Source organism: Scleropages formosus, chromosome 9, assembly GCF_900964775.1.
Source record: "Scleropages formosus chromosome 9, fSclFor1.1, whole genome shotgun sequence".
Classification (NCBI taxonomy): Eukaryota; Metazoa; Chordata; class Actinopteri; order Osteoglossiformes; family Osteoglossidae; genus Scleropages; species Scleropages formosus.
In genome coordinates, this window is record NC_041814.1 from 18,153,135 (window position 1) to 18,173,061 (window position 19,927).

The 19,927-nt window shown below is 40.5% G+C and overlaps 1 protein-coding gene across 1 annotated transcript; it reads left to right on the top strand.

Annotated features, from left to right (window-relative positions):
• The first annotated feature begins 785 nt into the window (after positions 1-785).
• On the top strand, positions 786-19,813 carry swt1 (SWT1 RNA endoribonuclease homolog). Its single transcript, XM_018754087.2, has 17 exons — positions 786-1,085; positions 1,278-1,339; positions 2,448-3,504; positions 3,698-3,751; positions 4,301-4,430; positions 4,644-4,745; positions 5,097-5,285; positions 7,116-7,209; positions 7,474-7,622; positions 8,892-9,034; positions 9,138-9,276; positions 10,272-10,417; positions 10,884-11,038; positions 11,495-11,641; positions 14,481-14,547; positions 15,080-15,147; positions 18,764-19,813. The coding sequence occupies exons 1-17, from the start codon at positions 1,005-1,007 to the stop codon at positions 18,867-18,869; spliced, it is 2,889 nt and encodes a 962-aa protein (XP_018609603.2). The 5' UTR covers positions 786-1,004; the 3' UTR covers positions 18,870-19,813.
• The last annotated feature ends 114 nt before the right edge of the window (positions 19,814-19,927 follow it).

A 19,927-nucleotide genomic window follows, 5' to 3' on the forward strand; every position in this document is an offset into this window, starting at 1 on the left:
TAGACTACGGTGTACAAATGCAAGGCGCTTGTAGTTGTAAGCCCTCACACGTACGTTTATTCTACATTTATTCATTTAGCAGACGCTTTTTTCCAAAATGTACAGCACAGTAAAAAAAAGTGTATTTAGCAAAAGAGCAGGCATGGAATTGCTGAAGCGCAGTCGATTTGTCCAATAATCATTTGACAGATACATATTTTTAGGGCTAAGAATTGAGATATATATGTTTTTCAAAGTGATAATCTGTTGCCAGTTTATGGAGCAGATACTAGAAGATCAAGGGAGAAATGGACAGTAAGAGATTTGTTTTGAATAAGGCTCACGATCGTACAGTGTATCTAATAAACAACCATATACTGCAACGTTAAAGAGAAATTAAAAGCAATAAAAGTATTAAAACGAGAATCTGCGAGAACTACCAAAATTGCGGGATGACGCAGTGGTAGCGTATTATGACGTAACTCTGTGAGGACGGCTTACGCCGATCACGTGACTCACGTTTGCCGGATGTTTGGCTCTTCTCAGTGACTCACTGGTGTACTATTGAAGTGTGTCGGGTTGCAACATTTATAACAACTTTTTCCCTCGTTTGTTATTCATTTTGACACACGAAAATAAAACAAGACCGGAAATTTTAAGGGATTACGGAGACTTTCTGAAATGCTGGATCAATAAAAATGTGTTTCCACAGCTCAGTGTTCGACTGGAGTGTGGAGAACTTGTAGCGGTGCTGCCTGCTCATCGAAACTACTATTACTACTAGTAACTATGTATGTTGTGTCGACGATGATCATTGATGATTGATCGTCGTGTCAGTTCTGGTTCGGGCATAATTTTTGTGTATTTTGTTCTAAAACACTATGGTAACGAAAACTACTTGAAATATCATGCTAGGTAGTAGACAAGTTTAAATCGCGCCCTCCCTGTGCTGAACGTTTTGTACTGGTAGCTACAGTTTAACTAGTATCACAGCTTGCGTTGTGTACGTGAAGAGCGATAATTTAATGCCGAAGACAAAGAAAAAGTCGAAGAAGCATAATGAGCGGAGGAGGTCATCGCCACCCTCCCCTGAGGACAGCGACACGGTAGGGACATCAGTCTCTCATTTGATTTGGTCTTGCAAGTTCATCATCATTCATCATTTTGACAGTAAATTTACAGATTTATGATCATCATCACATCCGTTCAACCTGATTTTTTTTTTTTTTTTTTTGGAGGAAATCTGCAGTTTACATTTTAAAATACTTAAGCTTGTTAAACATCTCTTTGGTTCCAAGGAGTACATTAAGAAGCCCAAGGTCTGCGAGGGGAAACAGGCTGGGACATATCATCAGCACAGGTGAACTTCTCACTCAAATTTTTTAATAAAAGAATAATAAGTATAGTAAGTAATAAGTAGGATAATGATATATTTATAATGATGCATGCACATTGGAGATGACTTTTACATATTGTTTTAAGTGTATGTATTATTGTTGTTATTGCAGATTTGCCTTGCATAATGAACAAAATTTCTTACCGAAGAAGATATTGATATACTCCTGAACTTAATTCTTGGAAAATAATCTTTTAATTTCAATTAATTTAACTGTGGAAAATAGATAACACTCCTAGACAAATAAATGTTCACCTGTCTTTTTACTGAACATGAAAAATTCCTTCAATTTTTTTAAAAGCTGGTGAAAATCTAAATTAAAAAGCAAACCCTAAATGTACGTGTTCAAATTTCTTATATGTAATGCATTTCTGTGCTCTTTTTTCCCCCCAAAACCCTTTATAATATAACTCATTGTTTGTCTTAGTATTATTTTCAGATTTTATTTAGTTTTACTTTGTTGTTCTTGGGAATTATGGTGATGCAGCAGATGTCTCAAGCACCTGGACTGTCTGACCAAACATAGGTTTTAGCCCCATTCAGTCTGTCTGGAGTTTGTTTGTTTTCCCCATGTTTGTGCAGATTTCCTCCAGGTGCTCAGGTTTCCTCCCACAGTCCATAGATATGCTTCAAGTGGCTCTTAATTGTCTGTACGGTTTGTTTGTGTCAGTGATTTTGTGTTTTGTGGGACTGCCCTGTGATGGACTGGCCTCCCATCTGCAGTGTATACTGCATAGCCTAGCATACTACATTTCCCATATAGGCTCTGGATCGCCACAACCCTGCAGCAGGGGAAGCAGTTATTGATAGGGAGTTTCTGAATGTTGTGTTCTGTTGCACTTTTATTGCAGTTTTTTTTCTTTTTTTTTAAATTACATTTATTGCAAATTGCTTTAGAGTTGTAATCTGTGTATGTTTTGTCTTCGTTGTGAAAGGCTCCGTAGCTTGTTCATGCTACTGTGCTTTTTGTTGTATTTTATTTGTTTTTCTTTTAAAATCACAAGCAACAAAAAATTCTAAATGATCAATATTGCCACATTTGCGTTTTTACAATGGAAGTCTTTCTTCGTAGGTCTGGTCATGACAAAGATAAGAGAAAGAGGCCAAAAGACAAGGCCACCATTCTGGATAAAAGCTCCTGTAACCACAGCCCAAGGAAAGAAAGGGAGTATAAAAAGGCTGTGTACAGACTGGGGACAGCTTCAAAATTGCACACGGAAAGAAATGCAGCTCTAGAAGCTGGAAAGAGACATTCTGCAGCTGTTGGTGAGAACACAGGGAACAATGCAAGCAAAATGTTCTGCATCTCGGAAGAGAGGTTTCACAAGTCAGGTTTGGGAAGACCGCTTGTTCGAAATGTTCTGTCTAAGGAGCTGAAACAGAAGACAACGAATCTTGAGCAGAGACAGGCTGCAGAGGAATCTAACAATCAGTATTCCCCCTGCCAGTATCCACAAAAGAACATTAAATACCAAGAAGAGCGACAGTATCTCTCTGAGAAACTGAAGCTTGAAAGGTTGGAGCTTGTGAAAAGAAGGTCTAGGGCAGTAGGTGCTTCAGAAGTAGAAAGAAATAGCCACCACTCTCAGGGAGTAAAATACAGTGATGTTTTGGAGGGTACCCACAAAAAATCACATTTTTTTGTAAAAACTGCTACCTCTCAAACAAATTTGAATGTGTCCAAGCTGGTTACACAAAGGAAGGATGAGCTTGCTGAAAAATCAAAGCTTTCTGAAAGCTGTCAAAGAGAGAAGGCAGGCTGTAAACCTACTAAGCTTTTTACCCTAAGCGTCCGAAAGGAGACCAGTGTAGCGCAAGACAGAAGCATAATATGTCAGCAGCCTTTTTCTGTAAATAGCAAAGATCATCAGAAAGCCTCTGCATCAAGACATCTGCATGATAAAGTTGCCGACAGGTCCATCAGCAAAGGAAGCATGGCCTCAAAGTATCCATTTTCAGACAGGAGGTCCTATACAAAAGTAAACAAACGTAATGACGAAACCGTTTCCACCATATCACGCACTGCAGAAGTAACTTCAAGTGAATGGTTAACGAATACTGTAAAGGCTTTTCCAAATACAGAAGAAGTCACAAAAGTGTTTCAAAATGTTGCCGGATCATCAGATTCGGTAAGTATCATTATAACTGAAAAGGGGTTGACATTTCAAGTTATAGTGCAGCCAAGAATTTACCCAAATGCTACTGCAAAAACTTGTTATAAGGCATTGTATTTTATATTATTCTAAATTTTGACCAGGTTTTCTGTTGTTATTCAGAGTATTGTATGTGTGTTCATGCATTTTATTTTTTGGTTTATTATAGTGCATCTTTACAGATGTTTCTGTGACCACAGGACCCTGTGACAGTGAACAGGAGGTTTGTTTGTATTTTCGTTTACCCACTTGCATCCTTAGTGACAGGGAGTCTGAGGCTTTCCAGTGACTAAGTGCCTCAGAGTGAATGACTAAATGACATAAAATAGGAATACTCTGAGGGGAAAAAAGGATCAATGAACCACTTGTGCTGTGGAACAAAGTCTCTGGTTACTTTTGCCTCTAACTTTACAATATGCATGCTTACACTACAACGTTTCCAGACGCACTCATTCAATTCCTAGCACTAGTCATAGACAGAAATTAGTAGTGTTTATAATTTACAATAATATTATTAGGAATTTATTAGTAGTATTATAATAGTGTTTACAATAATGTGCATACTATCGTGTGCTCTGAGACCATAGCACTGTCTTTGGGGCATTTGCTGCAATATCGCTTCAACTTCTGACAATTTGTGAATGATGATTGAGTTTAGAGTTATGCCAACGAGATTCTATGGTTAGTAGAACAAGTCAGCAGAATGCAAAGAAAGATTGTGCGTGTTACACGATCACTACCAAACACACTTACCCTTGCGTGCGTGATGCAGATGCTGCTAGTGGAAGAGTTACACCAAGCTCGGTCTGAGAAGCGGCTAGAGGTCAGTGTGGTGAAAAGCTACGGAGAGCTAACCTGCATGGAGATTGATCCTCTCGAGGAGGCCACCACCACGTCCCTCAGTAAGAAGTCTGCTGTAAAAGCAGTCAATCAGTTGAAAGTTAGAGAGTAAAGTTAGTGTTTGAAAACACATCTTGGCTTCATATATTCAATTCCACCACTCCTCAGTTACAGTCTGTTTTAAATGACATTGCCATTGCATCTGCAGTTTGGAGTTACAAAGTTACTTTTTCCTTCGTGTATAGGCCTCATTGTATTTGTTGTATGTAATGCAGATAAAGATCACATTCACCAAGACATTCTCATTGTCCTTGACACCAACATCCTCCTGAGTCACCTCGACTTTGTCAAGAAAATGAAGTCGCACGGCCTTGGAGGTACGTGGACATGGGGTTAAATTTCCGTTTAATTGCGGTAGACTGCTAATTGTCGGTTCAGACAAAACATTCTGAAAGTAAGACTGTCTGTAGTATTTTGTTATTCATCTCACACCTGTTTTTAAAATAAATTAGTCATATACAACAATACAGCTCTATATTTTTACTGGAAAAGTTAAACTCTGAACTTGATGTAACAGAGTCCTGTCAAGGACTTGTTCCACTAATCACTGTGTTCACTGTTGTCTCTACAGTCTGTGGTCCATGTGATATGCTTTTGGTGTTAATGTTTCTGTGTACAAATTGAGAAGGCCCTTTGCATTTAACCCAAGGGGTGTCTACCTCTCCCAGCTCTGGGTTTCCCCAACATCCTCATCCCATGGGTGGTTCTACAGGAGCTGGATGCACTGAAGAATGGGAAGCTGTCAGGGAGTGCAGCGCACAAAGCAGCACCAGCAGTGCATTACATCTACACGTGCCTCAAGAGCCAGGAACCACGGCTTTGGGGCCAATCCATGCAGCAGGCTGCACAAGCAGTCTGTGAGTTGATGCACATTTGTGCATTTCCCTTCCATTCTGATATTCCCATGTGGCAGCAACTAGACATTAAAATTATCTTTAACAAGTTTCTCCATTTATCACCCATGAATTTCAAATTAATAAATAGGATTTTGTCATCATGGAATGAGTCACAGTTATGTATTACCTGAAAAGCAGGCACATCTTTAGTGTTTGTTGACAACTTTATTTATAGTGAACAACAGAACGGTGGTGTACCGGGTAGCACAAATGCTTCACAGCTTCTGGGTTTGAACATGGTTTGAACAGGGTGAAGCTGTGCAGCATTTGCATGTTCTTGCTGTCTTTTCATGGATTTCCTGTGGGTGCTTCATTTTCCTTCCACAGGAAGAAAAAAAAAAAAAAAAGACACGTGTTTCAGGTAGATTCATGTCTCTGAAGTACTCGCAGTCTGTGTTTTTGAGAGTGAATAAGGGCGTTTGCTATGTGATGGACTGGTGTCTCATCTAGGGTGTACCCTGCCTCATACCCTATGATTCTGGAATAGGCTTCAAACCACTATGACCCTGCACTGGACAAGTGGCTCTTAATGTAAGATGGATGGACATTTAGTCGGGATAATTGATGGGCAATGACTTTGTACAGTTTGTACTGCACGTTAAGATTGCTCTACTGTACGGATGGGGAATGATTGAGTTTAATGTGTGTAGCATAGTAAGTTACCTTGCTTCAATTTTCAGCTGACTACTACTTAGTAATCGTTATACATTGCTTTGGACAATAGCATCTGCTGAATGAATAAATGTTCACTTAGCCCTCACATAATAGAGTCCCATACAATGAAAAATCCCTATAATGGCTTATGAAAATACTGTGTACCCTTTTTACCCTTTTTTCAGACACAGCTGGCTTAGTATTGAATACAATGGCACCTATGCCCATTAAACACTCATTCCAATTCCATGTATGTCTTTTTATGCAGTCGTGATCAGCACAGCCACACTCAACCACTAACATGTTATTCCCAAAAACACAATTCCTGTCCTCTGTTATTGGTTCAGATTGTTCAGCCCTCATAAACATGAGGAAATGCCTTGTAAGACAAAGTAAGGCTATTAAATGAAAGTTTGCCTCAAGTCAAATTCTCATAATTTCAAATGACATATTTTGGGGGGATGAGTGTCCGTTGTAGCGATGTGTTTATTTTTTCCCAGCAGATGGCGTTAATTTTTGCATAAAGCAGCCAGCCAGAGCTCAACTGTTAACAGACATATAATGCACAATGGTTGCACTACCTCTGGTTTTTAAATACCAGGAAAGTGGTGTTTTTTCACCTTCCAGTCCCACCCCCTTCACAGGCTTCTGCTATAAAGGCCAAATATTGTGTATCACACAGGTGTGTGTACATGTCCAGTGACAAGTACAGCACATGAACAGGGAATGAAGAAGAATGTTCAACTTCTCTGAAATGAGAATTCTTCGAGTACTTAGTCAAATTCTTATTGCTCAACTGGAAAGCGGTACTAAAATGGTTTTCTTGCAGAAAATGTTCTGTGTGTTTCACATAAACGTAACAATGTACATAGTAAAACCTAAGTAATATGCACACTTGGCTTTATCCAGAATGCAGTATAAATAATTTTTTCAGCTTTTGATCTATGAGTCTTTCATATACTGGACTGCAATGTTGTGTAATGGGTGAACATTTTAAAAACATATTCTCTTGCATGTGTATTTATGAGTGACCTCTATGAGAGCTAAAGACTGAACACAGTTCAATCCATTTTAATTATGGTAATGAAGTCTTTTTAAGGGTCCTCGAGTAGTTTTTTCTCTCTCTCTGTCTTGCAGATGGGCTCAATGCGGAGAATAATGATGACCGGGTGCTGCAGTGCTGCCTGCAGTACCAGGCTCTCTACCCAGGGGGCTCTCTTGTACTTTGCACGTGAGTTCCTGCCGCTCTTCTGTTCTTGGTGGTTAAGCTGTGAGGTGTAAATGTGGGTTTTTTTTTTTCTCAAATACACTGTACACATATGACTGTTCAGAGCATATGCAAATGGCTTGTCTGATCATTGAGTGTTCAGCCAGACTTGTGTGATTCTCACTTTGATAGTGTTCTTCACAAGGTCTTGCTACACCGGTAGGCTTTATTAAATGGGCTGGTTTATAATTCTTGTAAAATGTTTTTTCTGTTTATTGTATTGTGTAGCAATGACAAGAACTTATGCAGTAAAGCCATTCTGTGTGGAGTGAAAGCACTGAGCAAGGCTGACCTGGTGTCAAAGGTGGAGCAGCTGAAGGGCGAGAACTGGCCGCACCCGTGCCACACTCCGTCTGTTGCCAGGCCTGCGCAAACTGGTCAGACAGCAACCTATGATGTTGTTACTTTCAGTGTCTGTAAACATGCACATGTACACCACGACATAAATGCGGAACAATTAACATCTTAGAGTATATGTGGTTGATAATATTTCATATAAGCTTTATTACACTGACATGGAGCTTTCACACTGTAAACTTAATAACTGTCCTTTGTTTACGCAAGCAGCTGTTCTCTCGAAAATTGTGTGAAAGGTTCAATCACATGTTTTAGACAACAGTACTCTACCTGTTTGCAAGGGGTGCAGTGGCATGGTGGGTTGGTCCGGGTCCTGCTCTTCGGTGGGTCTGTGGTTCGAGTCCCGCTTGGGGTGCCTTGCGGCGGACTGGCGTCCCATCCTGGGTGTGTCCCCCTCCCCCTCCGGCCTTACGCCCTGTGTGCCGGGTTACGCTCCGGTTCCCCGTGCCCCGTCTGGGGCAAGTGGTTCGGACGGACGAACGGACTCTGCCCATTTATCAATGTACTTTTCTTAGAGTTAAAGTTACAGTTTATAGAGTGAAATTATAGAACGGAGCACAAAAATAACACACACACACTGTCCGAAACTGCTTGTCCCAAGCAGTGTTGCAGCGAACCAGAGCCCAACGCAGGGCGTAAGGCTGGAGGTGGAGGGGCACACCCAGAACGGGACGCCATTCCATCGCAAGGCACCCCAAGCAGGACTCAAACCCCAGACCCGCCAGAGAGCAGGCTCCGGCCAAACCCGCTGCGCTACCGCACCCCCCTGCACAAAAATAACCAAAACATAATTTTGTATCACTGATATTTCCTGATACTTCTCCATTGCTTACATTAGCAGTTTAATTATTGAAATTTTTTTATAGTCAGGTTTTTATGGTTTTTTTTTTTTTTTCTCTTTGCATTTGAATTTTTTCATGGAATCTTCTGCCATCAAGCAGTGTCACTACTTCAAATTTAGAGCACATTAACGCTTGGGAGGCTTAGAGGCCGCTGTACGCAATTCATTGCCTTCCTGTGTCCTCTGGCAGACTGTGCAGCCGCTGGCTCTGTACCAGTGATAATGCTTGGTAATCTCTTAGAGCCACTGTGATGGCAAAGTCGCTGATGCCAGCTGATTGCCTGATGGGTGAAAAGCAAGGCGACAGTGTTTTAACTTCTTCAGCCTGGAACAAAGGGGTTTTTTTGCTCAGCGAGCTCAATGCCTTGCCTTAGACTGTCTCACACTGCCAGGAAATGTGAGGTGCACACCTTGCTGCTTATTCATTTATGCTGTGCTGTCATCACAGTTGAGGACAGTGGGAAGCAGGCAGAGGCTGAAGCCCAAGAGGTCAGCACCTGTGTGTGTGTGCTGGAGGACACCCTGCAGGGTGCACTGTCTCAGGTGCTCACAGCAGAGATGCAGGCTGCTTATGGGGAGCTGTGGCAGGAGGTAAACTTTCAGCTCCCTTTCCTTCTTTCGGGGGGGAACTGTTATTTCCACCAAAATGGGTCGCATCTGTGTTGAGTTGACACGTTTGACATGTTGGCTGCAGATTGTGTTTCTGAAACCGCCTTGGACACTGAGTGATCTCCTGCAGTGCTTCAGGAAACACTGGATTGCTGTGTTTGGAAACGTTTTTCAGAGGAACCTGCTGAAGACTGTTGAATCCCTCAGTGACGCTCTCTGCAAAGGTATATTCCTCAGTGGCATATATGTTGATGCATTTCTTTAGGCATACTGTAAGTGTGTTTTATCAATACACACAATTGGAAAAAAACCTTTTAAAGAAAAACAGGTTTTATCTCAGCGTTTGGGGAGAAACAGAGTGTAGGACAAATACAGCAGGAGCACAGCACCTTTTGTAGGATCAACTGGGTTCGCCTGTCCGGGGCTTACCCGGTCCAGCAGCCCTGTCCTCACAAAGGACACGCATGGGCCTGAACTAGCCAGCATGACCCAGTTCCGTCGCTCTGAGCTCCGCCAGCGCCACTCGTGCCTCTCTGGATGAACGCCAGGCTTCTCCCGAGGGCAGAAGGGAGGGGCTGCGGAAGAGTGGAAAAATACCGCTTGCAAAGAGGTGGGAGGGCAGGGGAGGGTGACGTCCTCACCCTGCCCCAAGAGGAGAGGACTGCTCCTGTACCTCCCCACTTTAAATAGTTTCCCATCCACTGCTTAAGAAAAATTTAGATACAGCCAAAGCAAAAGGAAAGGCTTTTAGGAAAGCACAAAAAGCTGTTGCACCAAACTATACTTTTGAAATTGTTCTTCAGATCAAGGTGGTTGCTGTGTGCTTAGGATGAACTGGACATTGCAGAACACTTGATTTTTCAGTTCCTGTCTTAAGTGTTTTAAATCTCTTCAGTACATAAACAGTATCGGTGTTTGCGGTGTTCTTGATATTGATCCTTTGGTTGTTTTGAAGACAAAAGTAAATCCAAAAGCTCTTTTTTAAATACTAAAATAAAGAAGCACAATACTTGGTGTTTATACTGCCTGGCTGTTTTTGAACCAGATGTCTTCACAGTTTCTGTGGGATTTGCACAGTTGTCTGTACAGAGACATACAGGTGGGTGAATGGTATGTTTACTTTGGTTATCAGTGCTACAGATAGCACTCTTGCACATTGTGGGAAGGAACAGTGGAAGTGCTCAATGACAACTGGAGTTAAAGATGGCTTGTTCTTTAGGTAAGACAGTGGATAAGTGCTCTCTCTGGCTGGCGGTGCAGCAGGCACAGGAGTTGCTGCGGGCATTTGGCTGCCGGTCAGATTACAGTGGCCACCTGCCCCGGGCTTTGTCAGCCCTTGAACCCCTGCCTCAGAGACTCTGCCAGGTAGGATGCAGCAGCACAGAGCTTCTTGCCTTTCAAGAAAGTGTAGCTTGTGGACTACCTGATTCAATTCATCAGGGTTGCTGAATCTTAGTGAGCAGGAAAGATTGTATCAAGTTACCACCCATCACATATCTTTAGGAAACGTTCATCCATTATCAGTAGCTAGAGTTACAAGGTCATCTGAAACACATGTCTTTCAACTGTGGGAGGAAATCAGAGCACCCAGAGGTAACCCACATGAACACGGGGAGAACATGCAAATTTTGCACAGACTGAGACTGAGATTTGAACTCACTGACCAAGAGCTGTAGGGCATCAGTACTAACCATTGTGCCACCATGCTGACCCTTAGAAAACATTTGGTTTGTCATGTATCATATGTCTAAATAACAGCACACAGGATGTAAGTCCAGTTCATTGGTTGGTATCTAAGGTGTATCTGTGTTTGCATACACGTACTGTATAGCCCAACAGAGGAACACAGACCCCTGGTGTCTGTACCATTTCTGCCGACGATGGGGACACCCTTATGGCTGAGGATGGCTTGCCAGCAGTCCAGTCCTCATATGAGGAGGTGTGGGCTGTGTTTGAAGACATTTGGAAAGAAGTGTGTCAGATCAGGTGAGTGGAAGTTCATGTTTTGGTGCTGTATTCACAAATTCAAGACAAAAAAGCTGAAAAAATACCTCCCTCGAGACAGACCGTCCTCTTCAGGCTTATCATGTTAAATGGAACACTTTTGTGAAGAATCCTCAATGCAGGAAAAACAGTTCTCATTTTTGACAAAGATACTGTCTAATGCCATTAAAGAGAAATGTAAAGTCATGGAAATGGCCACAAATACTAAAATATGATACTGAAAGTATCATGAATTTTGTGAATAGGGTCATCAAAAGTCAGTAAGACACTGTCTGGCTTTAATGTTCATGCTCACCAGAAAAAATACCATTTCTATTGTTAGGTGCAGTATATGATACAGAATAGACTTCTGAAAGTTTTTGTTTGTTTTTTCTTTCATTCATTCATCTATTCCCCCCCTCCCCCCCCCCCTTTATTGGCAATCCTCGTTATGGCCAGCTCTGCAGTGTTTTCAGCTATTGGATTCGTCTGCGGCTCCTTGCAGACCAACAGGCCCGAGAGTGAGAAGGGCTTTCCTGAAGGTGCTGTCGTCTGCTTGCACAAGCTCATCACCACTATCCAACAGCTGCTCCACATCTTTGAGAGGTAGAGCAGTCTCCCACTTTGTGAAGCCATATCAGAATAAGTCATGCTCACACTGTGTTTTGTGACTCACCTTTACCACTAACATGTTTTGATAATATGGGCTGTCTGTCTGTTTATCGTGTAATTATTCTGCAAGCCTTGTTGTTGAGTTGGCGAATTTAAGGTGTTTGGCAGAAATATTCAACCCAGGAGTGTCAGTCATTATAAAAATGTAGCAGAACATAAGCAATTAATCCTTCTGTTAATGTCCTAATGAAAATACGACCTAGGCACAAGAATGGAAAGATATGACAGATGAGTGTTTATGCAGCAATAGGCCAGTGCTGATATATATTTCTACAGTGTTAAAAATCAGAAAGTGGTGTTTTTATTGGTAGCTTTTTTTTTTTTTTTTGCCGAACTGCTGAATGTCAGCGTACTGGACTAACAGAGCAGTAAATGTGGTAGTGTCTTAAGTCCTGCAGCAGAGAGGTGGAGAAATCCAGATGGCTGAAACAGACGACTCACTGCTGTTGCTCGAGCGGAGGAGGTTACTGAGAAAGCTGGGCCACCCACATGTACGCTGTGAGACAGAGAACCCCTCGTTGTCCCTCAAGCCACGAACCCAAACACAGTTGGAATAATTCCCTCTACATGTCCTCCCAAATGAGTCTCATGGCTTTAAGCTCACCAATTAGTTCCAGCCTTTAATTATCACGTAGACTCTGAAACCCAGGACTTTGTGTTCGTGGTGACAGACAGTAGAGCTTTTCGGAATGTGGTGTATAATAGCAGCTCAGCTCATCCGTGATGTACTCTAATCTGGGGTTGTGGTCTCTGATTATGAAACAATATAATGGTGCTTTCTTCACATACTGTAATTTCAATAATTTTTTTTTGCATTTGTTCTTTGTACTTTGACAGTAAGGTATATTTTAGCACCTATCTTCTGTACGCTATTGTGACAACATAGTCACTTCCTTCACATTTTGAAGGATATTTTTAGAAATTTCATTTTTTTTTTTTTATTTAATAAATGTTTAGTTTTATTCCTATGTTACTGATGGAGATACTGGATAGATGTTCATAAAATTCTTCTGTACATGTTCCTGAAAATATAACTGTGATGTTTTACTTATGGAAAAGGGGTCGATATGCATAGAAGAAACACTTTTGTCACCTCATTTGTAGTTGTAGTAGTAAATGAAAGATTACGTTTATATACATAATATGCTTTATGTGTTTACGGTGCTCAAAGTTGTTGTTTGAAGCTCCTACGTCTTTGTGGATTTATACCAAATTCACTAATAATGACGTTAATTTTCCAGAATCATTTTGCCTCTTTTGAAACTGACAATTTTTTGTTTTTGTGGGTTAGTGACATCACATCAGAGTCATGCTTCACTTGTTGTACATGCATTTTATGCACCATTACATACTACATACTACAAACATATATAACTGTGTTGATACTTTAAATTTGGTACCATTATATGCATAATTTATTGTATTCTATCACCACTTCATGTTGTGTCTTTTTTGATCTCTATGTTTAATCTTTAGATGTGTACTGCCTGTTTTCTATGTATGTTTTCTGGCTTAGTCTCATTTTTATGCAAGACCAATGAGGGAAGCTGGACATAGCCTCTTGTGTTGTTCCCAAGGAGACGATGGGAGGAGTTTTTTTTTTTTTCCCCCACTTACACCGTGCAGCACAGTGACTCAGCCAGGGACATATCTGGTTTTATTATTTAGCAGCAGAAAAAAGATGGAATTAGATGTAACACAGAAGACAGCAGAGTGAATGCACACCTCTCCACTTGCTCATCTTTTCTCTCCTGCATGTTCTTTCTTTTTTTGTGACAATTTTCTCTTGTTCTAACTGCACAACCACTTCACTCTTGAGATGAAACTTTCTCAGTTACAGAAGATGTAACTAAGGATGTCTGTGTTTCAAGAGGGAAAACATGTCCTTAGTGTGTGCATAGCTCTGATAATAAATCTCTCACAAGCCAGTTAGTCAGTTATAGCTCCATCCATCATCAAAGCAGGAATTTGGATATATATTTTTATTGTTTTATGGTTCCTGCTTTGTAACAACTGAAAAGATTTTCAAATATAAGACCAGCAGTTCTGCCCAGTTTAATGAGGAAAGGTTGTCTTTAAGTCATGTAGCTTGTTAAATAATCTGTGCCACTGAATATTTATCAGCCAAACATCTGCCAGCATGTTTTTTTTTTTTTTTCTGGAAATTTACATTGATTTGTTATTTTAAAAAGAAATCACATTTGAGTCTAAGGACTTAGCTCAATTATTTTGGTTTTGTGGGGTGTGGAAGCAAATGAAGCCATTTGAATGCAGAAAAGAGGATATACTGTATAATGGAACATCCTGTTTAAAAAAAATATTGAGCACTTCCTTCAGAACTTGATTTAACTCTGTATTTTAATTCTGCACCTATACAGTCTTGCTGCTGCTAATTTTTTCGCTCAGTTTTTCACAAGCTCCTGCATCAGTCATCTTTAACCTTAGTTACATAACCAGAACAAATTAGGATAGAAACACTTTTTCAAAGATACATTTTTCCACTCTTATTAATTATGCATTTATTTAATCTCTCCGTTAAGCATGTTACTGTTTTTGCTCTTAAAAATTTTAAAGCATTAATTTTGTTTCTTAGAAGGTGTGTGGTTACAGAGGACTGTTTCTTTCTCATTCATGCAGTTCTCTTGTGTGTGTGAATGACAGCTGTAATTCGTGTGTAACTTTTCACAGGCTGTTGAATGCGTGAATAGCGACTAACATTCTAGGTGGAAATACTTTTTTTCATTCGTGTTGATTGCAGATTGGCTTTTCACAGGGTGCTTTCATCAAATTGCTGCTATGAAGATGTGGAGTCTTTGTTTGCCTTCCTCAGCACTAGTGAGGTAAGACGCAGTGCGAAGGGCTGTCTGGCGGTTTGCACAGTTAAGTTTGCCATAGAGGTGTCCACACGGGTTGTAGTCATCACTTTTAAGTCCTCCTTACTGCAGCCATTTCTCTTACCATCTCATTTTTTCAGTGTTTTACGGTGTAATGTATCATGGTATGGTAAAATTAAAGTGTGGTGAGTAGTAGTTAAACTTTCAAGCAAGTGATTATACTAACGGAAAATAACATTGAAATGTGGATGTATTTGTCCGTGATTTTTAATTTTGTATACGTAAAAGAATACGGACGATATGGTGATTCCTAAGTTGGGCGTTACATTCCAATTCTATGAAAGTTTTTTGCTTGTGGGAAGATGGGCTAATTTTTCTGTAGTTTGATAGAGGTTATAAAAACGAAGATTTCAGTTGTTTGTTTTACTTTTAGCTTTACAGTGAATAACTCTGAAAATATAGCGTAGTGTCAGATTCCACGTTTGTATTTAACTATTATTTCTTTGTTGAGCATTCTGTTTGTTGTCCTTTGTTGCAGATTGTAGCCTTGAAACCAAGATTCACAGCGAAAGACTTGTTTGAGTGCCTTTCTCAACAGGAGTACAGGTTTGTTGAAAGCATTCATATTGTTCTTTCATGTGACATGGAGCTTTGTTTGGCTTTTCAGTGTGCAGGTCTGCATTAACATGCGTATCCCGCATATTCTGTGTCCTGTCACTTTGCTTGTAACAGAATCCATACTCCTGTTACCGATGTTGTTGATTGTAATGCACTCGTTGTATTTGTCTGCGAGATGTATGTCGCTTTGGAGAAAGGCATCTGCTCAATGAATAGATGTAAATGTTATGCAAGAGTGTAGGGAAAGTGTCTGAGTGACAGAGACCTGAGACCCTGGGCAGCGTCTGCATTTAGGTAAAGTATTACCACACAGCTTCTGGTCAGTGCCTCTTTCCACTCGAGTGAGCTCCTGGAAATGCATTTGCTACGATTTCCATCACAGCCTTCTCTGTGACGCACAAGAGTAACCACCTGAGCTCCTTTTCAAAGATCGTCCGAATCGTCTCTTTGGCTAAATCAAAGTTGAGGTTGTTCTTCATTTCCTGCGCCCTTCAACAATATTGACTGAACTGCGTGTACAATTCTTTCTTATTGGATAGTGGGGTATAATGAGCTGTGTAATCTAATCAGAATGGTTCAAGCATTATAGTTAATGCGCAGGACACTATGTCCCTCTGTACTTGAGCTGCTGGTTGGCTGTTATTACGTTGGAGAGCAATTCAATTTGCCAAGGCTGCAATTTATATCAGTTCTCTGTGCGCCTACTCATTAACTGTTGTTTTTTTTTTTTTCTTTTTTATATAGCAGCAGTCACCAAACCCTGTCTTCTGGGTGAACGGGTTAGGCAGGATGTCATTCACATCTCTAGCTTACTGGATATAGTCAAATTAGTCAAGCATACTTTCAGGACACTGCAGTTACTTCACACAGGATTTGAAGCACTTGCTGTACTAATAAAGTTGTCTCGTTTAATATGTACATTAACAAAAACTTGAACAAAGCAGGAATGTCCTGTTGATGGTCAAGGTGAGGGTTACTAACTACTGATGCAAAGTATTTGGGGCATGAGGAAGCGTAGTATTTATAGCTGTTGTCTTGCAATCGAAGGACCAACGTTGATTCTCACCTCCTGCAGTTGTGCCCTTGATCAAGGTACTTAACCTGAACTGATACGGTAAAAATTGCTCAGCTATATACATTGTTAAACAGTTTTAAGTAGCTAAGTATTCAGACCGTAACCCCCTAAGTCACTCTGGAGGAAAGCATGCGCTAAATCAATAAATATTAATGATTTGAACAGATAGTCTTTCGTCACAATGGTTTCCGGAGTTTGAGATTGTACTACTTGTATTTATTGACAAGTGTCTAAATATTTCATTACAGAACAAGATATAGTTAATGTTTTTTATTGTTTCAACAAGCCCTTTGAGAGAAAACATGCACATATTTGTATTTCACTCTTGCAGCAATTTTTTCTCTTCCGTTGACAAGGCAGGGCTTTGAGTGGCCCACTAAATGCTGTGGAAGGAAGCAGTTATGATACATTTGACAGATCAACTGTTTACTGAAGTGTAATTTCAGCGTTGCCATGGAATCTTTGAATGTGGTGTCCTGTTCGAGTCTGGTGTCCTGTAAGACTTGTCATCGGCAAGAACAATCGCCTTATTGTATCGTATTCAAAATGCCTTTTTGTGTTCCGTTAGTTTAGAGGAGTTGGTCCATAACAGCCTACTGAAAATTCATGATCTTGTGCTCGCTATTCCGGGGGATTCTGACACCAAGGAGTTTTAAAAATTTCTGTTCTATTCTGTACTCTTCAGCTTTGTTTCAGCTGCAGCACAACTTGTTCTTGGATCTTCGTGCCTGAGATGAGTTGCGGTTGGATGAGTACAGCCGTCACTGTGAATGAACAGAGCTGTCTGAGGGCACGTGTCCAGGCAGCTGTCACTTTGACATGCAGGACAGCTTTGTTGTTTGCCCTGAAAATGCTGCTTCCGCATTCTTTGCTCAGTATTTATCACTGAGTTTGGGTCCTGTACAGCCGTGATGTGTTTTTGTGTGTACGTGCTCAGCTGCTCGCAGAGCATGCCTCACAAGGGCTGTAATGTTCTTCAGGCATTTCAGTGGCAAACAGCAGCAGCAAAAAGCTGGGAACCATTATGAATGGGGCAAACAGTACATATTATAGCTTCCACTTAAACTCTGTTACAGGGGTGCATTTCTTTGGACTGAGGTTTTTTTTTTTTTTTGTTTGTTTTTTTTCTTCATGGTTTAGATGTTGCACTGTGAGATATTGTTCTAGATCAATATCTTTTCCTATCCACAGTGCACCCTTCAGTGAGGTAGAGGGGCCTGTTGTGCACCTGTCTTGTTCAGCCCTTTCACCAGGGTTTTGCCTAAGAACATTTCCAAAATGTCTCTTTTTCTGTGTTCTCGGGCCTTCCTATACATATACTCAGTGAGCAACACTTCACGCCTACCATGAGAGCCAATGTCTGTTGCAAATTCATGCACTCAGATGTGGTTTCCAAAGGAAACAGTGACATGGAGCTGCTCTGGTGGTGTAGATAACAGCAAATGCCCGCAGTTTCTGTAAGTAAACAGTGGTGGGAAAGCAGCTTGGTTTGTTTCGAGCGGAAAAAGAGGGAATAATTCACAAGGACCAGCACAGTCTTCTGCGTGATTGAGTGTAAAGGTTATGAAGTCTTTGCTAGCAGAGAACAGTAAAGCAGTTAGAAAGGTGGGGCTTTTGACAGCTTCCATACAGCCTGCAGTAATTTTGCAGGGTACGGCCCTTACCCTGCTCCTGAAGTACTGAATTCTGTAAACTTAAAAGGAAAAGAAGCTGACCTTGAAGACTTCCCGTAGCTTCTGCACAGGAGGCAAAGCAGCAGAAAACGGGGTTTGTTGCATACAAGTCGCACCAATGTATAAGCACTCGGAGCAAAATGGCTCAGCTGTTGAAGGGAGTGTCTGTGCACAAGCTTGGGGCCATTTGTGGCACAGTGCTATACAAACTATTTACATTTATTCATTTAGTTGATGCTCTTTTCCAAAGCGATTTTGGAATGCTATGCTCCTTCGATATTTACACATTTATACAGCTGGGTAACTTTACTGCAGCAATTTAGGGTAAGTACCTTCCTCAGAGGTAGTGCAGCTGGAGGTGGGATTCAAACCTGTGACCTTTGGATGCAAAGGCAGCAGCACTAACCACTGCACTACCAGCTGCCCTTCCTGTTAGAAGAACTTCTACAGCAATACATGATTGTTAAACTGGTAATTAATGTAACATTTTGAAATATTACACTATTGCCATTAAAAATAGACAAACTACAAATAGTCTGTGACATTGTTTTGCGATACACAATTAGCACCATAAACAGGACTTTTAGGACCTTGAGGACTATGGTGAACACCCAGAGGTAGCAGGCCCTTTGAGGTCAATGTATGAACCCTGTTTTATTCTCTTTGGTACAGGTCTATAAACATAAGTCCACTGGACTTTTCTCAAGAGTTACTACAGGTGCTTGTAATATAGTACTGTATTCTTTTGTAAGCTCTGTCTGTATATGTGCTTCTTTGCTTTCAGCTCTGTCACACTGGGTGCTGAAAGACATGGGTGTTGCTCCGAACAGCGTGTTATCTGCTCTTTCTGCTTCAGGGAGAAGCTGCACGTGGGTGGGAGGCAGCTGGCAGACTTGGGCCAGCAACTGGAGCGCTGTGCCTCCAATGTGAATCATACAACAGTGAGCAGTTCGTGGACCTGACAGCGGTCAGCACGGGAACCACGGGTCTGCTGGACTCACTCTCGTTGTCCTAGTTCATTTTCGGTCACACCTCACAGTTTATATTAGTCACGATTAGTCAGTTCCCACCTTTGTCCAAGCTTTCTGAGACTAAGTTATGTGTATTGTCATATTGGCCTGTTTTTCTTTATACCTTTTTTATACAAGTTATGTTATGTACATTTTTGTACATTTTCTCTAATAGCAACAAGTTCAGCACATTTGTAGCTAATGGAGAATACAGGCCATTTCAGAATCCTTATTCATAGAGAATTTGGTGAGTACTATTAATGATTTAATACATGTATATTTATTTTGCATATTTTTATATATATACAGTATGTGTATAATTTTTATTTTGTACTGGTGTGTTCAAACATTGTTTTATTTTTGTGAATGCATTTCTTTGAGACAAATGCTAGTATGTAGGGGACCACTGTATTATATCATTTTGGAGCTTTTGTTTAACATATTGTTTTCAAAAACAAAACAATTAAAACTGATGTACTGTAATTGTAAGTCTGGGTAAAAACCTCTTTACTGGTTTTAAGAGAAGTATTTGCTGTTTCAAGTGCTTTCTGTGGCCAACAGTTCCATTTCAGATGCTTTTTGCCTCACTTAAGCCAAACTACGCATCTTCAGTTTTCATCTAAAGGCTAGACCTTTCTTAGGTATTGTACTCAGTTTAATAGTCATACCCTGTGCTGTTCTTTCAGCTGAATTATTTACTATTTAGTTTATTTTACTGTAGTATGTAGAAACTATACATTTAGTTGTTGTACTTAGTTAATAATAATATGCCACTAAATTCATTACCTGTAATCACTTTTCAACACTCTTTGCAAAATGGTAGCATTCCAAATGCTGTGATTCAGCTGATGGAATTTTTTTTTTTTTTTTTTTTTTTTAAAAAACGTGTTTATGCTCGGGCTATATAGGGCATGGGATCTGGCTCAAGGGAGCTTATTGCCCTTTCCAAAGATTTTATATGAAAATATTGTGATTGAGGTTAATTAAAAATCTTCCTTGGCTATAAGATG